General features: G+C 41.1%; 1 protein-coding gene across 3 annotated transcripts in view; it reads left to right on the forward strand.

Moving 5' to 3' along the window:
• Window positions 1-18,200, forward strand: part of ptpn13 (protein tyrosine phosphatase non-receptor type 13) — a 51,734-nt gene that overhangs the window by 29,131 nt on the left and 4,403 nt on the right. Inside the window, exons 11-45 of one of the 3 annotated variants that reach the window (XM_031754713.2) lie at window positions 1,026-1,100; window positions 1,199-1,370; window positions 3,670-3,820; window positions 3,956-4,094; window positions 4,239-4,391; window positions 4,809-4,991; window positions 5,135-5,297; window positions 5,533-5,956; window positions 6,514-6,617; window positions 6,732-6,785; window positions 7,235-7,324; window positions 7,656-7,763; window positions 7,919-8,050; window positions 8,158-8,624; window positions 9,049-9,180; window positions 10,065-10,158; window positions 10,262-10,347; window positions 10,456-10,627; window positions 12,274-12,488; window positions 12,588-12,686; window positions 12,770-13,143; window positions 13,242-13,401; window positions 13,516-13,671; window positions 15,081-15,252; window positions 15,403-15,613; window positions 15,780-15,862; window positions 16,001-16,062; window positions 16,259-16,414; window positions 16,668-16,833; window positions 16,929-16,985; window positions 17,075-17,178; window positions 17,287-17,342; window positions 17,436-17,533; window positions 17,624-17,772; window positions 17,860-17,950. In XM_031754713.2, the coding sequence (XP_031610573.1) occupies window positions 1,026-1,100; window positions 1,199-1,370; window positions 3,670-3,820; window positions 3,956-4,094; window positions 4,239-4,391; window positions 4,809-4,991; window positions 5,135-5,297; window positions 5,533-5,956; window positions 6,514-6,617; window positions 6,732-6,785; window positions 7,235-7,324; window positions 7,656-7,763; window positions 7,919-8,050; window positions 8,158-8,624; window positions 9,049-9,180; window positions 10,065-10,158; window positions 10,262-10,347; window positions 10,456-10,627; window positions 12,274-12,488; window positions 12,588-12,686; window positions 12,770-13,143; window positions 13,242-13,401; window positions 13,516-13,671; window positions 15,081-15,252; window positions 15,403-15,613; window positions 15,780-15,862; window positions 16,001-16,062; window positions 16,259-16,414; window positions 16,668-16,833; window positions 16,929-16,985; window positions 17,075-17,178; window positions 17,287-17,342; window positions 17,436-17,533; window positions 17,624-17,772; window positions 17,860-17,950 (5,308 nt within the window). The remainder of the gene's footprint in view (window positions 1-1,025; window positions 1,101-1,198; window positions 1,371-3,669; window positions 3,821-3,955; window positions 4,095-4,238; window positions 4,392-4,808; window positions 4,992-5,134; window positions 5,298-5,532; window positions 5,957-6,513; window positions 6,618-6,731; window positions 6,786-7,234; window positions 7,325-7,655; window positions 7,764-7,918; window positions 8,051-8,157; window positions 8,625-9,048; window positions 9,181-10,064; window positions 10,159-10,261; window positions 10,348-10,455; window positions 10,628-12,273; window positions 12,489-12,587; window positions 12,687-12,769; window positions 13,144-13,241; window positions 13,402-13,515; window positions 13,672-15,080; window positions 15,253-15,402; window positions 15,614-15,779; window positions 15,863-16,000; window positions 16,063-16,258; window positions 16,415-16,667; window positions 16,834-16,928; window positions 16,986-17,074; window positions 17,179-17,286; window positions 17,343-17,435; window positions 17,534-17,623; window positions 17,773-17,859; window positions 17,951-18,200) is intronic. The other 2 variants (XM_031754714.2, XM_031754715.2) reach the window with 2 other exon arrangements.

Here is an 18,200-nt window from a genome sequence, read left to right on the forward strand (position 1 = left end):
GAATGCAAAGTGTTTTTCACAATTGGTCACTTTATGAGTTATACCTTTTTTAGAACCTGGTTGTACCAGTTCTGCTTTCAGAGTATCTTAATTCTTTGTGTCACAGTTTCAACAAGGTGCTGGAAACATTATTCAGAGATTTTGGTGGATATTAACATGATGGCATCAGAGAGTTGTTTCAGATTGGTCAGCTGCACATCCACGATGCCTATCTCCCATTCCACCACATCCCAAAGGGGCTCCATTAGATTGTGATCTGGTCACTGTGGAGGCCATTTCAGTACAGTGAGCTCATTGTCATGTTCAGGAAACCAGTTTGAGATGATCTGAGCTTTGTGGCATGCTATCCTGCTGGAAGTAACCGTCACAACATGGGCATACTGTGGTCATAAAGGGATCAACGTAATCAGCAGCAATACTCAAGCTGGTTATGTTGTTTGGTACTAAGAGACCCAAGGTTTTCCAGAAAAATATCCCCCACATTATTACAACATTACCAGCTGCCTTGACACAATGCAGGATGGATGCATGCTTTCATGTTGTTAAGGCCAAATTCTGACCCTTACATCTGAATGTTTCATAAGAAATCAAGAATCACTGAACCAGGCAATATTTTCCAGTCTTCTGTTGTCCAATTTTAGTGAGCCTGTGTGAATTTTGGCCTTCGTTTCCTGTTCTGAAATATTCAGTCCAGCACATCTGGCACCAACAACCGTGCCACATTCAGATTGACATGAATCTTCTTTCCCCATTCTGATTTTCAGCTTGAACTTAAGCAGGTCGTTTACACCATATCTCCATGCCTAAATGCACTGGGTTGTTGCCAAATGACTGGCTGATTAGATATTTGCATTAACAAGCAACTGAATAGGTATACCTAATAAAGTGGCAGCTGAGTGTGAAGTATTTGTGTTATGCATATTTTATATCATGGGTGAGAGGGCAGTTGTAATTTTCAAAAGACCCTTTAGTGTGCTGGTAAAATAAAACTTAAATCTAACAGTGACTTTTTTATTATGTGGTAGAACTTTCATGGACCCGAGTTTGTGAAGATGGCCAGCGAGCCCTGCGTGCCCTTATCTGTTCCCTCATCAATAATGGTGAGAATGTAAAATGATGCCACCTTGAAGCCAGAGAATTCATGTTTTTATTTCTGTTTGTAAACCATTACTCCATCCTTTGTCTTCTTTAACTCAAGAAACGTGGGAAGGTGGAAGAAGTGCAGAGGAAGGTGGGTGTGGTGCTGCTCAATGGCCAAAAGCTGGAGCTGAGCTGTGACATCAAGGCAGTGTGTAAAGACGTTTTTGACATGGTGGTTGCCCACACTGGACTTGTGGAGCATCATCTCTTCGGCCTCGCATACCTCAAAGGTATTGTATGTTTGTGGTTTGAGGTGTGTGTGAGAGAATGGATGTGCATTTTCTTGTTAGGGCCCGAGCACTTCGAGTGCGAAGGCCCTATTGTATCTGCTCTGTTTATTATTATTATTATTATTATTATTATTATTATTATTATTATTTTTCATTGAAATGAATTGCCTTTTTGAGGGCTTTAACATGCTCAAAAACTCATGAAATTTTGCACACATGCCAGGTCTGGTGAAAAATTTTGTATTTTAATGGTTTTATATATGAGCACTGGGAAATGGCTCTGTAGCGCCACCTATGCGTTGTTAAATGCAGCCCTACGAACACATCTTTTGAGCTACATGTATGAAATTTAGCACACATGTGTATCATGCCAAGACGAACAAAAAGTCAATGGGACCATTGACGCAGACCCAACAGGAAGTCCGCCATTTCAAGTGAAAGTGACATTTTGGCTCCAATTTTGCCATTTCCATGCCTCGAACTTTTTCGAACTCCTCCTTGGGATTTTGTCATAGAAACTCATATATTTGGACAGTGCCAACTGCACACCTGGGCCATGTTAAATTGCGGAGCTTTTGAGTTTTCGTGATACGGTGAGGCCGTGGCGCCACGGCGAATTTCGATGACTCGCCACGAAAATCTTATTGTCTCTCATTCTCTCATACATGGTCCGACGTGGACCAAAGAGCACACATATGATAAGGCTCCACCCTGAACATATTTCAACTGCCATATTTGACACCAGGGACAGCGCCACCTAGTGGCAACAGGAAATGTCATGTTTTACACTTTGGTGTACAGTATTGTGATGGGTGACATCTGCAGCCTGAAATTTTTCCAGGAAAGCCTTAAGGAGTTGGTCTTGGCTTACAGTGAAAACTGTGAGTTTTCGCGAAAGGGTGTGACCCCAGCAGCGTGGCGAACATTGATGTCTCGCCATGAAGAAACAAATTAGTGTAACTCAATGAAATCCAGTCTGATCAGAACCAGACTTTACAGGCATGATGTCAGACCCGCCCTGAACAGATTGATGTGCCCATTGTCAGGAATACGAGGAGCGCCACCTAGTGGCAGCAGGAAATGTCATGTCTTTCATTTTGTTGTACTGATTTTCACAGGTTCATCGTGGCCACCTGAAAAGCAGTGAATAGCACCATCAGTCCCTCATGATGCTTCAGTGAGAAAATTGTGACTTTAAACTGAACGGCGCACCCTGGTGGTAACGCTGTTCACCATGACCATTGAAGTGGCTTTTGAGGGGCTTGGAAAGTTTAAAATGTCTTGAAATTTGGCGCATACCTCCAATGTGATGAGCGCTTTCTTGTTATTTTACCATTTTCATTGAATAGCGCAAAATGGCTCCACAGCGCCCCTACAAAATTTCAAATCAACAGCCCCTGCTCTGTGTTTTATGTATGAGTCTGAAACCTGGTAAGCTTCTGGAAGATATCAAGATGTACAAAAAAGTCTCTTGGAGCAATATCCCAAATCCAACAGGAAGTCAGACATTTTGAAATTAATGTGTAATTTTGGCGACAATTTCCCTTCTTTTCAGGCCTCATACTTTGACGAACTCCTCCAAGGGATTTCATCAGATTGAGGCGATCTCCTGTGCGTGGAATCTAAAGACCTTTGTGATGTTAAATTGCGAAGCTTTTTACGTCCAGGGAAACGGGATGGTCATGGCAGCACGTGGAGTTCCAATCACTCGCCAAAAAGCAGTAATCTGTCCAATCTCTCCCAAATGTCGCAGGCGTGATGAGACTTGAGCTCGGAAAACTCGGTTATGCTATTTGTCAGTAATGGTTAGAACGCCACCTAGTGGGACAACTATAATCATGATTGAATGAGATGAATCGTTAGCTGGTGGTTAAATGCATGAATTCCACCAATGTGACATCAGATCGGACGCACTGGTTTTAGGTGTTGGGCTTGGCTCGACGTGCCGGGGTGCGAGGGCCCTCATATCGCTGCTTGCAGCTTTAATGTTATTTTGGGATTTTGGTAAGTGTTTCACAGTTGTTCTCTGTTTGTTTAGTCTTTAGTAGTTGCCCCCAGAGGTCTTCATTCTCACATAAGAAAAAAGCATTTAAACAGTTCTTTAAAAATAGCTCAAATTGTATTCAAAGTAAATGTTTTCATTTTTGAAGTGGAAAGTTAAAAAGTGTATAAATACACATAAAAAATATCGGTTTGGTTGGTTTTAGTTGTTCATTTTGATCAATTTCCTGTAAAGATGCAAAACTGAAGCCAGCCTAACTTGACTTTCTAACCCTTTCATCCTGAAAATCACACACAGAAAATGAGTTTTTCTTCGTTGATCTTGATGCCAAATTATCCAAAGTGGCCCCAGAGGGATGGAAGGAGGAGTCCAAGAAAAGGAGATCTGACATGCTTTTTAACCTTTTTTTCCGCATCAAATTCTTCCTTGATGATATCAACTTAATACAGTAAGTGCACATTTTGCACACAATTAGCTGGAAAACCTAAATGCCAAATGTGTGCTGTGGTTACACAAAAAAAATAACACAGTGTGTTCACGTTGGCATATTAACCACTTACAGTAATTTCCTGTGGATTTATAGGCACGCTATGACCAAACATCAGTACTACCTACAGCTGAGGAAGGACATCTTGGAGGAAAGAGTGCGCTGCGGCACAGAAGATGCCATGCTGCTGGCTTCTCTGGCATTGCAGGCTGAATTTGGTGACTATCAACCTGAGGTACCCACTCTGCTGTTTATCTATTTGTTATCAGTCAACTAAAAGTTACTTTTCTCTTATGACTTTAAAAAAAAGTGTATTTCATTTGACTCTTGTATATATAAAACAACGAAAGTATCTTAAAAATAATCTCGATCCCTGCAGCTCCATGGGAAGACTTATTTCAGAATGGAGCACTATCTCCCAATGTCTGTCTTGGACAAAGTGAGCCAGGCCACCATCAGGGAGGATCTGCCAAAGCTTCACAGCAACTACTACAGTGCAACAGAATCTGAGGCGGAGTTTGAGTTCCTTAAGGTTGGCAATAATAAAGTTGACTGCACTTAAATTCAGTTTTCATATAGATATCAAAAATATGTTCAGTTCTGGCTGAAGTTATTTTTTTCAGTAATCAATTGCAACTCAAGGTTTTTATTTTGTGATGTAAATTATTATTTTATACCAAAGAGTTTACTTCAGTAGAAGGACTGACATGCGGTGTATGTTTGACCAAAAATAAGTACCGTAACAAGAGCAAAGTGTCTGATTACATTTCATTTTGTTGTATTTTTTGTCTTACTGGAGACTACAAAAACAGATGTTTGCTTCTTCATTGACCTTAATTTTAAAAAAAAACAACAACATCCGTCTGGTTCTCATTTGGAAAGTTCCTGGTTTCTATGTTAATTTGATTATTATTTCAGTATCTTAGTACTGTCTCTCTTGTCTTTAAAGATGAGCCAGAAGCTGACAGAATATGGAGTCCACTTCCATCGAGTACTTCCTGAGAAGAGGTCTCAGACAGGGATCATGCTGGGTGTTTACTCCAAGGGGGTGCTCATTTTTGAAGTCCTTAATGGAAATCGTACCCCAGTGCTAAGGTTCCCCTGGAGGGAGACAAAGAAGATTTCGTTTGCAGTACGTGCTTGTCTCTTATTCTACATAAACCTGTACCACAGTATACCAATATTTGTTTTCCACTATAGTGTAATCCAATTGATGCCCATTTTCACTTTGTTTTTTCTCGTTTTTTTTATTCTTTTTTGTCTGTAATCCTCCAGAAAAAGAAGATTTGCCTTCAGAACACATCAGATGGCATTAAGCACCTGTTTCAGACAGACAGCAACAAGACATGTCAGTATTTGCTACAGCTGTGTTCGGATCAGCATAAGTTCCACCTGCAGATGAAGGCTCGCCAAAACAACCAGGAGCTGCAAGACCTAGGTAAGCAAGAAGAGCACCTCATATTTAGAAAGATGTGAATATATAGACAGCTAAGCACTGCTGGTTTTTTAATAGAGATGAGGGTTAACTTGATGCATCTGTCAAAGGCAACACTAATTGGAATAGATCAACAAATTAGCTCTTTGGAATTACCCGCCTCATGTTAATAAGGACTAATGAATATTATTATTATAGAATGACAGAATTTTATGTCTTTCATGTTCCTGCTCACCAGAAAACAGTATGCAGTACTCCCTCGACTCTCGGAGTGGAGATGCCGTAGGTATGACGACGAGTTCGGGCAGCCTGGCCCCAAGTCTATCGACACGCTCCAACCCAGACCAACTGAAGAGAATCTCATACTCAGAGGCAGCCCTCAATAAGGCACTGTCTGGCTCAGTATTAGTCCAAGATGAGCTTCACTTTCCAGGGTTCAATCCAGCGGCCTCCACGGTCCTTTCCAATCCCCGAGCAATGAGTCGTTCCCACCACAACCTCGGGCAAATGCCAGAGTCTCCGGAGGACAGACTGGCAGAGTCGTATCGTGGTCAGTCGCACAGCGGACTTAGTCAGCCACAAGCCAACCAACTGGCCTCTCACTTCCAGCAACATCAGCGAGCCAGCTCAGACACAGACTCCATCCTACACCAACAGGACAAGTGAGTTGAGAAAAGCAAAGCATGTCAAAAGCAAGACCCGGATTATTTCCCATATGCTTAATGAAACGTAATGAAAGGAAATTATGAGCAAATGCTGAATTTAACTTTATAATAAGAAATAAGAAAAATAAATAAGAAAACTATGTGTTTCTTATCTTTTTATTGGTCCTTCTATGCCTTTTTCCCCCAGTATGGGATCCTGCGCATGTGTTTAGGTTTCACTGTCGGTCTCTTCAGACCAGACTAAAGTTACTGAGGATCTGTTGCTGAGACTACTCTGCACTACAGAGACATATAAAACTCTACCTCCAGCCTGTAATTGACCCTCTGGGGGTCTGTGTGTGGGTGTACATGCGCCTTAGTGTGTGTTTGTGTCATTGTGCCTTTTTTAGTAAGCAACAAGTCTGTTTTGTGTCAGCTGCTCCCCCTTGTGTCAGCTTCACAGATCACCTGTGATTTTTTAGCTTAGAAATTTCAGAGGCCTAATGTTATTAAGAGAGTGTCTTCAGCGTTGTAGAAGACACCTCATTTTTCTCATCTGTATTTTGCTTTCTCAGATCATTTGGCATAGCACCTCTCAGCAGCGCAGCCTGGAGCACCATGTCCAAAAAAGAATCTGACTCTTCTTCCATAGAGGATACCGGCCAAGCATATGTAGTAGGTAAGAATGCTGACCTGTGAAGAGCGGTGCAGAGCATCAGAGTTGTAGAGGTCATACCTGAAATACTGAAATACTGAAAGAATGCTCTTATAAGTGGGTTACATTCTTTCACAGGTGTTAGCATGCACAATTCCTCTGGACCACCTTCAACCCCAGCATCTGTGAATGGTACGTAAGGAAATGCGATTCTTGTTCCCACAGATGCCAATTATTACTCATTTTTAGCATTCTTTCTCTACAACTCTAGTCTGTTCAACAATATCTCTCTGAGATTTAGCAAACTATGAATATATACACAAAACAAGTCCAGTCTCTTTTATCTCAGTGCTCGATGCCTGTGGACCTTGGCTTTGGCCCCGCTCCCACCATTTAATAGCTTAATTCTTGGCATTGAACCCAACTTTCATCCCAGCTTAGCCAAGCTTTTCAGGCTTGTTATTCAGTTCTACTAAAGAGGGAGCCCTTCAGCTACACTGTATGTCCTCTTGAGCTGATTAGTAGTTACAGTGTAGTGCTTTCAGAGTGGCCTGCGCTTTCTTCCCTGCTTACCAAACTCACAAAAGGATGTAACTGTGTCACAAAAGATGTCATGTATTTAATGTTTTTTGTTTGGACAGATTCCCTAAAGAAAAAGGTTAATGCGTTACCATCTCCAGAGAGAGAGATCACAACTGTAAACTTGAAGAAAGATGTGAAATACGGACTAGGTAAGAGTGAATGAATATATTCATAAAATTGGTTTTATTTTACACAGTCTCTGCTGTTTTGACAACTGCTTTAAACAGCTGGAAATGCCCGGGGAACCCTGGACATGCTTTATACTTGACAGATTTCTGAGTTAAAAGAAGTGAATAACTCCCCCTTAGGCAAGCTGTTGCTTTTCTATTTTAAGGACTTGGATAACCAGTAATTTTGCTGTATGCAAATGTTTCAGCTGAATAAACAAAAATGGTGTTTGCCAGAAGCTGCCTCTACATTTGCATGCAACTGTTTATAGTTTTGGGTTCATATATTTGCGCGTGTGTGTTTGTCCTGTAGGGTTTCAAGTTGTAGGAGGAGAGAACTCTGGCCGCGCAGACCTTGGCACCATCATTAGCTCCATCACTCCCGGTGGTCCCGCTGATATCAATGGCTGCCTCAAACCCGGTATGCTACTTTTTTTGTTGCCACTTTCTACCTTCCGTATTCAGATGATAGTGTTGTCTGCTTGTGCTGATGGTTAGCTCTTAAGTTTGTTTCTGTCTTGCTGTGAATATGAGTAGTTGTTGTCTGTGTGAGCAACGGTGGTCTTGTTGATTCAGGTGACCGGCTGATCTCTGTGAATGAGAAAAGCCTAGAAGGACTTTCTCACACGACCGTGGTTGATATACTTCAGAATTCTCCTGATGACGTTACTCTCGTCGTATCACAGCCCAAAGAGAGGCTCTACAAAGGTAAAATCAGGGTTACTAGTATAATTTTTGTTTCATGTGCCCCTTGTCAGGATTGATCCTGACTTTTATCCAAAACTTTTTTTGTTGTTTTTAACTTGTTCCGACAGAATCTCCTGGAGGATATTCACCCTACCAGCACAGGTCTTCATTTAAGTCCCTTAACTCTGCCCAGAGACAAGAACTAGACGTTGATACCTCCTCAGAAGAGCATGCAGGAACAAGAAGCCCCAGCCCTCCACAACAAAGTGCTGGCATACAGTCATCTAATTCATCACCAGCTCAACAGCACACTGCCCTCAGTTCTCAAGACTCTAAGACAAGCATTATGGCTAAAACCAACCAAGCCCCTGCTAGTGGAGTTCAGCAGTACCTAGAAAGGAGTGCTGCCAAAACTGCACCCACTGCCCAACATCCAAATGTAGGTCCTGATCCTACACCACCAGCTCTACCTCCCAAAACTAGAAAATCTAAAGTGCTGGAGGCTCCCAAAGTCTCTGAGCATTCTGACCGGGGAGATTCAGACATGGACGAGGAGACTTATTCAAGTAGTCAAGAGAAACAAAAGGTCAAAAAGGTTTGTTTATTTTTTAAATGGACTCATTTCAATGGATTCCCTGCTTTTATACATTGCCCTAGGCTCTCAATTAGGAGCTCTGTTAAGTATAATACACAAAATTGTGTCTTCTTCTAGTAGAAATTTGCTTATGTTAATTGAACAGAATATGATTGTTTGTTTTCTATACACAAGCATTACATATAACCTGATGCTTGGCACAACTAACTGCCTGTTCTTTATAACATTTGCCTGTCATTGCATTTACACTGTCAATGAAAGGCTGTTTGCAACTGTATGCTGCATGATATTCCTTGTTTTTTTGTTTTTGTTTTTTGTTTTCACTGTATCGGCTTGTTTAGTCAGTCTACTCACTCACCTTGATTTCTTTCTGCATGTTCAGGCTTGTGATAATTCACTGTAATGCCCTATTTTCTGTTTGCAGGAAAACATCATGGAAAATTTAAATGGTAATGCCTCAGGGGTCAATAGTCTCCATCCAGGAGAACTATATGACATTGAGCTGTCCAAAAAAGACAGCAGCCTGGGCTTAAGTGTCACGGTACTGTTCGGCAAGGTTTTCACCCTTTTCTTTGTTTTGCACTTTTTTTTTCCCCGACTCATCCAGTTCACATGTTGTTTGGTTTGGTTTCATTTCTTATTGCCGTGTGTTGGACGTTTTTGTGGTAATACTAACCCTCGTGCATGTGAACTTTATTTTTTAATCAAGAAGGATTTGACAGAAAGAAATGTCACGGTATCTTTTACAGTAGGGATTTTAAATGATGTGAGTAATCACTGCTCTAATTAGTCTCTCTGGAATTTTGAATATGATTGACTTGGGTTAATTAAACCACTAAACCACTTTAACAAATCACTTTATTGTGTCTTCAGACTGCTGTTACAGGTGAACTTGTGTGGTTGGAATACTGATTTGGTATGCAAACATTGATGTATCAATTAAATTTGACATCTGTTTAAGTTTTTAGAAGATTTAAAAATAATAAGAGCTTTGTTTAATAACTAAGCAAACTCCAGAATCACAAAATCCACCTAAAATGTCATTTGAACAAGAGGAAAAGGAGCTTTTGTCATGTTGTCATGATTCATAGTGTCCAAGACCAAGTTTTAAATTGGTTTTGGACAAAACTTGCAAAACTTCAAAATCATCATCTACTCCACCTGTGACAGTTCTTATGCACCAAAGTATAAGCTTTATTCAACCCCCGATCCAAAAAACTTCGAAATATAAACTTCTGGTCTTGAATTTTCTCTTAAAATTACTTTAAAATACTTATCTTGTAAAGTTTGATATTCTCTTTACAGTTCTGAAGCCACAATAAAGATAAAGCAGTTATCATATAAAAGACATCCAACCCTGCCATCAACCCCCACAGAAAAATAAAGAATTACGTATTTTCTCTTCGGCTCATTTCACTAAGAATTCTGTCATTATCTTAGGGAGGAGCTGGCACTGCTGTCCGACATGGAGGCATCTATGTGAAAGGTCTTATACCAAAAGGTGCTGCAGAGCTTGATGGAAGGATACAGAAAGGTAGACACTGGTGTAACAAATATGTCGCACAAAGGAAAAAATGAAATTGGATGAAATTTAGACTCTTTCATCTTTGGGCATCAACTGTCTGTCTGCGGCTTAGGTGATCGTGTGGTGGCCGTCAATGGAAAGAGCCTGGAGGGGGCCACTCATCAACAAGCGGTAGAGGCTCTCCGAGACACCGGGCAGGTGAGGGGATGACAGTTCTCATGAGCCACCATGTGAGCAGTATCTTTAAATTATGTTGCTGCCTAGCTGGCATCTTGACACTTAGGTTTTACTTCCTGCATGGCTCAGACAGTGCACTTGTTGCTGGAGAGGGGTCACGTACCTGCAAACAGCATCCACGCTCCCCTCACACCTAAGAACACTCCACCATTTGCCACCGGCTACGACAGAAATCTGACCAAGAACAAGGAGCAGCCACTCGAAGCCAAAGAAAAACCAGAGTACAGCTTCATCACACAAGGTAAAGGATGTGGTGTGGTTTATTTTGGGATTGGGGATCCAATTTTAACTCGCCCTATAATGCGTTTTCCTGTTTTCTGTGGTCTAATTTCAGTAATCTAATCATCATTGAAAATGCACAGCAAAGTGCAGGTTGAGGGATTATCCTTTGACTTCTTTCGTAGCACTGCAACAAAGCTAGGTTCAGACATTTAATATTCATTTGGTGCCAATTTTTTCCTGTGCGATTCAGTGAATTTCACGTGTTTAATGCATGAAGACTCTTTTACCCTCTGCTTCAGCCTCTCATCCTGGCACACCACGCTATTGTTGTAATTTTAAGGGTTTTTAAAAAAAAATTTAGCCACTTATCTTTTCAACAGGCAGTCGCAGAGAGACAGATAACCACTTACCATTGCACCAAAATGGGACTTTAGAATAACCTGACAGGCAGGTCTTTGGGCAGGTTCAAACCTTCTTGCTCCAAGGCAACACATGCCCCACTCTGCTGCCCAGCTCTTTGATGTATTAACTTATCTGCATAACTAATCTAACTGCACCATCAAGTAAGTTAGGTTAGTTGATTAATGTTCCACCCTCTCCTAATTTACAGTCGTTTTACCATGACTAGTTTCTATAGTGCTGCTTTTTTGTTTTTGTACCCTCACCTAGCACTCGAATTACTTTTATACTGCAACCTGCAGCCACTTTTTAAAGCCCAGATAGGTGCTTCAGAGGCGTTTTACAGTATTTTGTCCAAGGATGCTTCCACATATGGACACAGCAGATCAAGCCACTGATCTTAGGAATAGTAGACAACCTCCTCTAACTCTTATGCAACCATAAGCAATACGAGTTTGCTTTGCTGTAGGTGAGAATGTAAGGGTCCATCCAGGACATGTAATGGAAACGAATAGTAATTCCTGTACTACTGGAGACTTGTTTGCAAATGATTTAAAAAGAAGAAAAAAAAAAAAAAGAGTAGTTTCAGACTTCTAAAGTAAATTTCTACATTATTGAACATATGTGATTTAACATTTACTTTATAATTACTCTGAAAGGCTAATAGACTTTTTAAGAGTATATACACCATTTCTTTTTGATACTTGTGTCCACCTGTAAATAATCAAATTTGGTCATACAATGTATGGTTTTTTTTTAGCAGTGTTACACCAAGATTTAAAATCAAATGAGCATGTGTGTAGAACCCATTGTTTGCACACTACTGTTTTATTAGAGCTGAATAGATGGGCAGAATCTACACAAATTGCTCTTCTGCAACAACAGCTGGACTTTCTTTAGTTTTGTGCTCTCTCTAACTGGTTATAAATATAAGTTGGGAATGGACTTTTTGTTTTGTGTTTCAGGCGTGTGCTGAAGTTGTATGTTTTTAGTCACGTCCCCAATATACTAAATATTATACCAAATCAGACAATAAAATCCAGTTTTGAGCCCCCCACCCCCCCAATAGAACATCCTTTCCTTATATTTACTTGCATGTAATTATAAGAGGTTGGGTACACCCTCTACAGGTTGTTAGTGTATTACATGGCTGTTATTATACTAAGTTATAATTCATCCAGTCTGGTTTTATATTTTCTTATTCTGTGTGACCATTCATCGACCATCTATGGCAATAACTGCAAATTCATGTCTTCTGTTTCACAGATAATGTGTTTGAGGTGTGCCTGCTGAAAAACACATCAGGCCTAGGTTTCAGTTTTAGCCGAGAGGAGAACATCCCCAACGAACCCCCTGGCTCCAGCATGGTGAGGGTTAAAAAACTGTTTCCTGGCCAGCCAGCTGCAGAAAGCGGTCGTATCAAAGTGGGCGATGTCATCTTGCGTGTCAATCAAACTCCACTCAAAGGACTCTCACAACATGTATGTAATACAATTTGTTTCAGTGTGATTTTAAATGGGAACTAAGTTATTTGAAGCCATAATATGTCTGAAATTGTGGTTCCTTTACACTTTGTGTAGGAGGTGATATCCGCCCTGAGAGGAACTGGTCAAGAGGTGACTTTGCTTCTCTGTAGACCTGAGCATGGCATTCTTCCTGAGATGGACACTGCAGTTTTGGTGAGTCACTTAATATTTTCCTCATCACTGAGAGTCTTTCAAGCATTAGTTGAAAACTTAAATTGAACCAAATTTCTTCCTAGACACCTAAGCCATCGCCTAGAAAGGCGCCAGGGACGTTTGGAGAGCCCAGCTTGAACTTAGAAAGGCTCACGTCTGCTCCAGGGAGTAAGAAACAGGGCCCTGTGGAAGACGCCCTGGAGAGGCTGCTACACAGAACCCCTGGCCGACGCAACAGCTACAGCGACAGCACCGATGGGGATGAGGAGGTGGAAGAAGCTTTCAGCGCAGGCTCTGTGGAGAACAGCAGGCAGACCTGGGAGCGGGGTGTTTACCAGACCTCCAGTAGCAACCCGGGACTGGGACGCTACGACAGCAGTGGTCATCTGGATGACAACATGCAGTCAGCTTTTTATTCCTCAAATCTGTCAATGACAAGATCAGACCTCAGCAACCGGTAATGCATCTAAATTTAAATACTCAATTAGCATTATCAGTTATAAATGTGATTATTAGTGTTTTTGCTAAATTTTGGCTTTGTGGATGTTTGGTCAGGGGACTTTCATCCCCGATGGGAGCTGATCTGGAGTCATCCACTTTTCCGAAGGTGTCCTCCCTGTCTTCCCCAAGCCCAGATCCCCTGCCTCCTCCACTACCTCTGCCCTTGAACCTCACTGCACCTGGCAATGGACAGGATGGAGATGAATTTGTCCCAGTAAGAACTGAGGAAGGGAATCATAATCTAAGAGTTTTTAAGGAGGGTTTCCACTAAAATGTGGATCAAGATGTTATTCCTGTTACTGAAGTTATGTTTTTTTGTTGTTGTTAGGAAGTAGAGCTACAGGTCTCTTTGGTGAAGTCAGAAAAGGGCAGCCTTGGCTTCACCCTCACTGAAGGCAATGATCATGGATGTTACATCCATGACATCATCCAGGATCCAGCCAAAGGAGATGGAAGGCTCAGGCCCGGGGACCGAATGATCACGGTATAAATTCCCATTATTCACAATGTGCCAAGGTGTGAAAAAGGGTGTGGATTATCATTATCAGCAGAGGTTTCAGGTGAAACCATTTTGAGACCTTGCCTCCCCCTATTGTGTGACTTATTGAGATCAACTGACGCAAGATGTAAGTGGGCGTTAACACACCTGGGAAGGGATCTCAAAACTGGATTATAGATGGCAGACAGCTGGTGTCGTAAGCCACCCCCTCTGTTCAAGGTTGGTCATTCACATGGACATAGTTTGCAAGAGGAGTGAAAGAAGCCATCTATCTGCCTTTTCTGTCTCACATGTGAACATTAGCATCATTTAAAGAGTGACCTTTTTCCTTTAGATGCAGATGTCCTGTCGAGGTGGCTCTTCTGTCTTGTGCCATGTGTTTATGAGGTGGCTGTTTGGTTTTCCTGTTGTTTAGTATGTGTTTGGGAGTTGGCATGAACCAGTTTTTGTCTGACTGTGTGGCTGGGTTTTCGTGCTCAGAGAAAATTTTCCTGAGCTTCTCTGCCAAACCTGCTACATAAGGGATGTTGTTCCGTTTGTCCTTCTGTTTCTCCCTAGTTGGTGACCTTCTTTACTGTGCATCTTTGCTGATTTGATGAAAGCCCTGTTGGGATAACCACATGTTTTAAGAGCTTTCTCTACATGTGTGTGTTCCTTTCTTTCCTGTCTAGCTTAGAGGGAATGTTTTATTCCCGGTTTTGCAGAGTCCTGTTTACTCTAAGTTTGTGTTCCAGAGAGTTGTGGGAGTCAAAAAGTAGGTACTGGTTTGTGTGTGTGGGCTAAACTTTAATGTTGAGGTTTCCATTCCCCTCAGTGTGCACAGCACGATCCAGAAATGGCTTCCCTGGTGACTTTGTTTGTTGATGTGAACAGTCTGTATCATATATCTGTACCAGTGGCTAGGTGCTGTCCCTCTGAAAGAGCCAAGAACTTTACTTTCTACTAGCTCCATGTAAAGGTTGGCTACAATGGATGACACTGGGTAGGCCATGACACATCCATGTTTTTGTCTGTAGAAATCCTTGTTGTATTTAAATTATGTGGCGCTAAGGCAGAGGTCTAATAGTGTGCAAATCTGATTGGGGGTAAAGCTAGTTCTGTTTTCTAAGACACTGTCTTGCTGTAGTCGTTTTCTGACAGTCTCCACTGCCTCAGTTGTAGGTATCCAACTAAAGAATGAAACTACATCAATGAACACTATGGAAACTTAAAGAAGTCGAGTCGCTTTTCTTTCCAAGCTCCTTGGATTTTTATGACCTGGATGACTGAAAACCTACACAGAGATATGGAGGAGGTTATCAAATACAAACTGGAAACAGTCTGGCTCTCTGTTTCTTTGTGTTTTCCAAACCATTACACATTGAATGAATGGGTTGGGGTTTTTTTGTCTGCAGGTGAATAACACTGATGTGAGCGATATGGGCCACACTGAGGTGGTCAATCTTGTGCGTGCTGCCCCTCGGGTGGTTGACTTGGTGGTAGGGAGGGTCCTGGAGGTTCCTAAACCCCCCATAGAAGCTCATCTGCTGCCTGACATTTACTTTAAGATGAACCAAGAACCACTGGGTAAGAAACAACCTTGATTAAGAAAAGAAAATATCACTGGTGTGTCTCATATCCAGCCACTAATGTCTTGAAAATCTTCCCAAATGTTGCATCAGAAATGAGTTCTTAAGAATCAAATTTAAATATTTTCATTCTTTATTCATTGTCCAGGTTTGGTACTGGATGGTGGTAGTGACAGTTTGTATGGAGTCTTATATGTGAAAGATATTCTTCCGGGTTCATTAGCCTCTAAAGAAGGAAGCTTAATGCCACTTGACCTAATCCATTACATCAATGGGGCCCCTACCCAGGACCTGACTCTCAGTGAGAGCACTAAGCTGTTGGAGCACTCCCCCAGTGAACTCACACTAAAGGCCACGAGGTAAAAAAGAATAACATCCATCCTTTGTGATTTTTTTATTTATTTTTTTATTTTTTTTGGTGCTTGTTTTTATGTTTTTTGTCTTAATAGCATTGCACATTACAGAAAATACAAGATCTTAACAATAATCTCAGTAACTTTTATTTTCTTTTATTTACTCTAACAGGGATGGAAAGCCAGTTTCTATGCAGAAAAGTCTTTCTTTTCTCAACAACAATGTTAGCACAACGGTTTCATCCACCATGAATGGTATGCTTTATAATCTAAAGAAATGTGACTTGCAGATGCACTGATAAATCGATCTAAATAAGAATAAATTTACTTATATTAAGTTTTTTACTTGTTAAACATTTAAAGATGGTGTGAAAGCTTTGTTTTCTGTTTAAGGGTTCCTTAAAGGGGAAGAATTAAGAGATACAGAAGGTCTCGCAGCACTTTGTCCTTTAGAGGTGAGTTTTTTCTTTTTTAATTATGTTGGTGCCTGGGGGTGAAAACATGTTCTTCTGTTGGTTATGTTTTCCCAGCTCATCAGGTGTTATTGTTAATGGAACACAGACAGTTACCCAAACCAACAAAAAAAGTAACTTACTGAAGTGTTGAATGACAAATCAAAGGTGACTGCACATTTGTTTGCTGAAAACGCAGGAAGAGCTCATAAAGGTAGATCTGGAGAAGCCGCCGTCAGGAGGTCTGGGGTTTTCTGTAATTGGAGGGGAGAGGGGGATCTTTGTTAAATCCATCACACCAGGAGGAGTAGCAGAGTCCTCAGGCAAGCTGCAAGTAGGAGACAGGCTGCTTAAAGTGAGTGTTTTTGGACTTGCGATGTGCTTTGTTGAACAAAACACATTACATTGTGATTTAATTGTAGATTTTTATTTTTTTTTTAACATGAATTTCTTAAATTCTGTGTTACAATAGCACCGAATTCAAAATGTTTACAAAAAGCATTTTCTTTTTGTAAACATTCTGTAAATAATTGGCTACAAAGTAAAGAAAGGATTTTCTGTGGATTTTCTGAGACTGTATACTGACTGACTGGCTTTCTGTCTTGTAGGTGAATGAAGAGCTAATGACAGGTGTGTCCCATACCAAAGCTGTCACCACCATCCGTAAAACTAAAGGCCTGGTGCATCTTATTGTATCCAGACCACCAGACCAGAACCCAAACACATACCTGGCCTCTCTACCCATCAACTCCGACAAGTGCAATGGAAATACTGGTAAAATCATGCACTTGTATTTTTTAAACTTCTGTCTTATGAGTGTATTTTTTTTCTGAATATTTTCTAAAGCAACCTGCTCGTGTTTCTTTCAGGTCTGAGTGGCGACAGTAGCATGAAGACTAAGCTGTGTCCTGTCATACCACCAATAGGTATAACACACACAGGCTGCAGAATGAACTGGAAAGTTATAAATGTGTAAAAAAAACAACAACATGGACTACATTCCCATATTTCACAGACTATGATGGTGAACTGGGAGAGAGGAGAGAGACCGAGCAGAGCACAGAGCTTTCGGAGGACACGGACGGCGATGGCTCTTCTATACCAGAAGATTCTCCTGAGGTACAAATCAAACTAATCATTTGAGAAACCACAGAAACAACAGTCTGTTTTTTTATGATGTTGTTTTGTTTGTGTCATTTGTTTTTTGTTTGTTTTTTTTTACTGCAGAACTCCCGAAAGGTGAGATGGAATGAGGAAAGTGTTGACGATCCACACAATGAAAAGTACGATTTTACTTTTTAGATGTCCACTCATCACATTTAAGGTTGTACATCATTTATATTAAGACCTCTTGGCTGTTTGTGTTGAACCAACAGCTACCTGCAGATGAGTGCTGGGCAGCCAGACGATGATGAAATCACGTGGGGAAGCGATGAACTGCCAATTGAAAACATGAACTCAAAGTCAGAAGATGGTAGGAGTCAATGTCTCAGACAATACATGCTAATAATTGTCATAAGTTACTTACAAAACTTTTAATTCCCTCGTTTATGTCTTTGCACAGACGGGCCAATCATCACAGAGGACGAGCTGACCTCTTTGCCCCTTGTCAGAGTGGTCCCTGATGGCCAGTACACAGGACAAAAGCTCAACAGCGTGGTTCGCACGATGAGGGGACTTTTGGAACAGAAAGTGCCTCTACAGGAGTTTGAAGTATGACTCTTTGAATTTCATTGCCAAAGAATAAATGACAATAGTTTTCATTAGATTTTTCTGAATATCCATTTTCCGTTCTGGCAGAATCTTCAGAATCTCCAGCCGCTGGATGACTGTTTGATCGGTCAGACGAAGGAGAACAAGAAGAAGAACCGCTATAAGAATATTGTCCCCTGTAAGAAAAACTAGCAGTTCCCTATGTGATCACTATTAATATCATGGACCATGAACTGTGTATGAACGATGGATGTAGCCACTGTGACATCACCCACTGGTTTGTAGACTACTGTTGTGAAATCTCAGTTTGAGCGTTTTAGCGGTCCCCATCTTGGTCCATGTATGACAAACGAAGTGTGGATCTGAAAGCAAAGTCACTGTCAGAGTAACTGGAATCACCTGAAAGCCAAAAATACAAGATAAGATAT

This window comes from Oreochromis aureus, linkage group 7 (assembly GCF_013358895.1).
Source record: "Oreochromis aureus strain Israel breed Guangdong linkage group 7, ZZ_aureus, whole genome shotgun sequence".
Classification (NCBI taxonomy): Eukaryota; Metazoa; Chordata; class Actinopteri; order Cichliformes; family Cichlidae; genus Oreochromis; species Oreochromis aureus.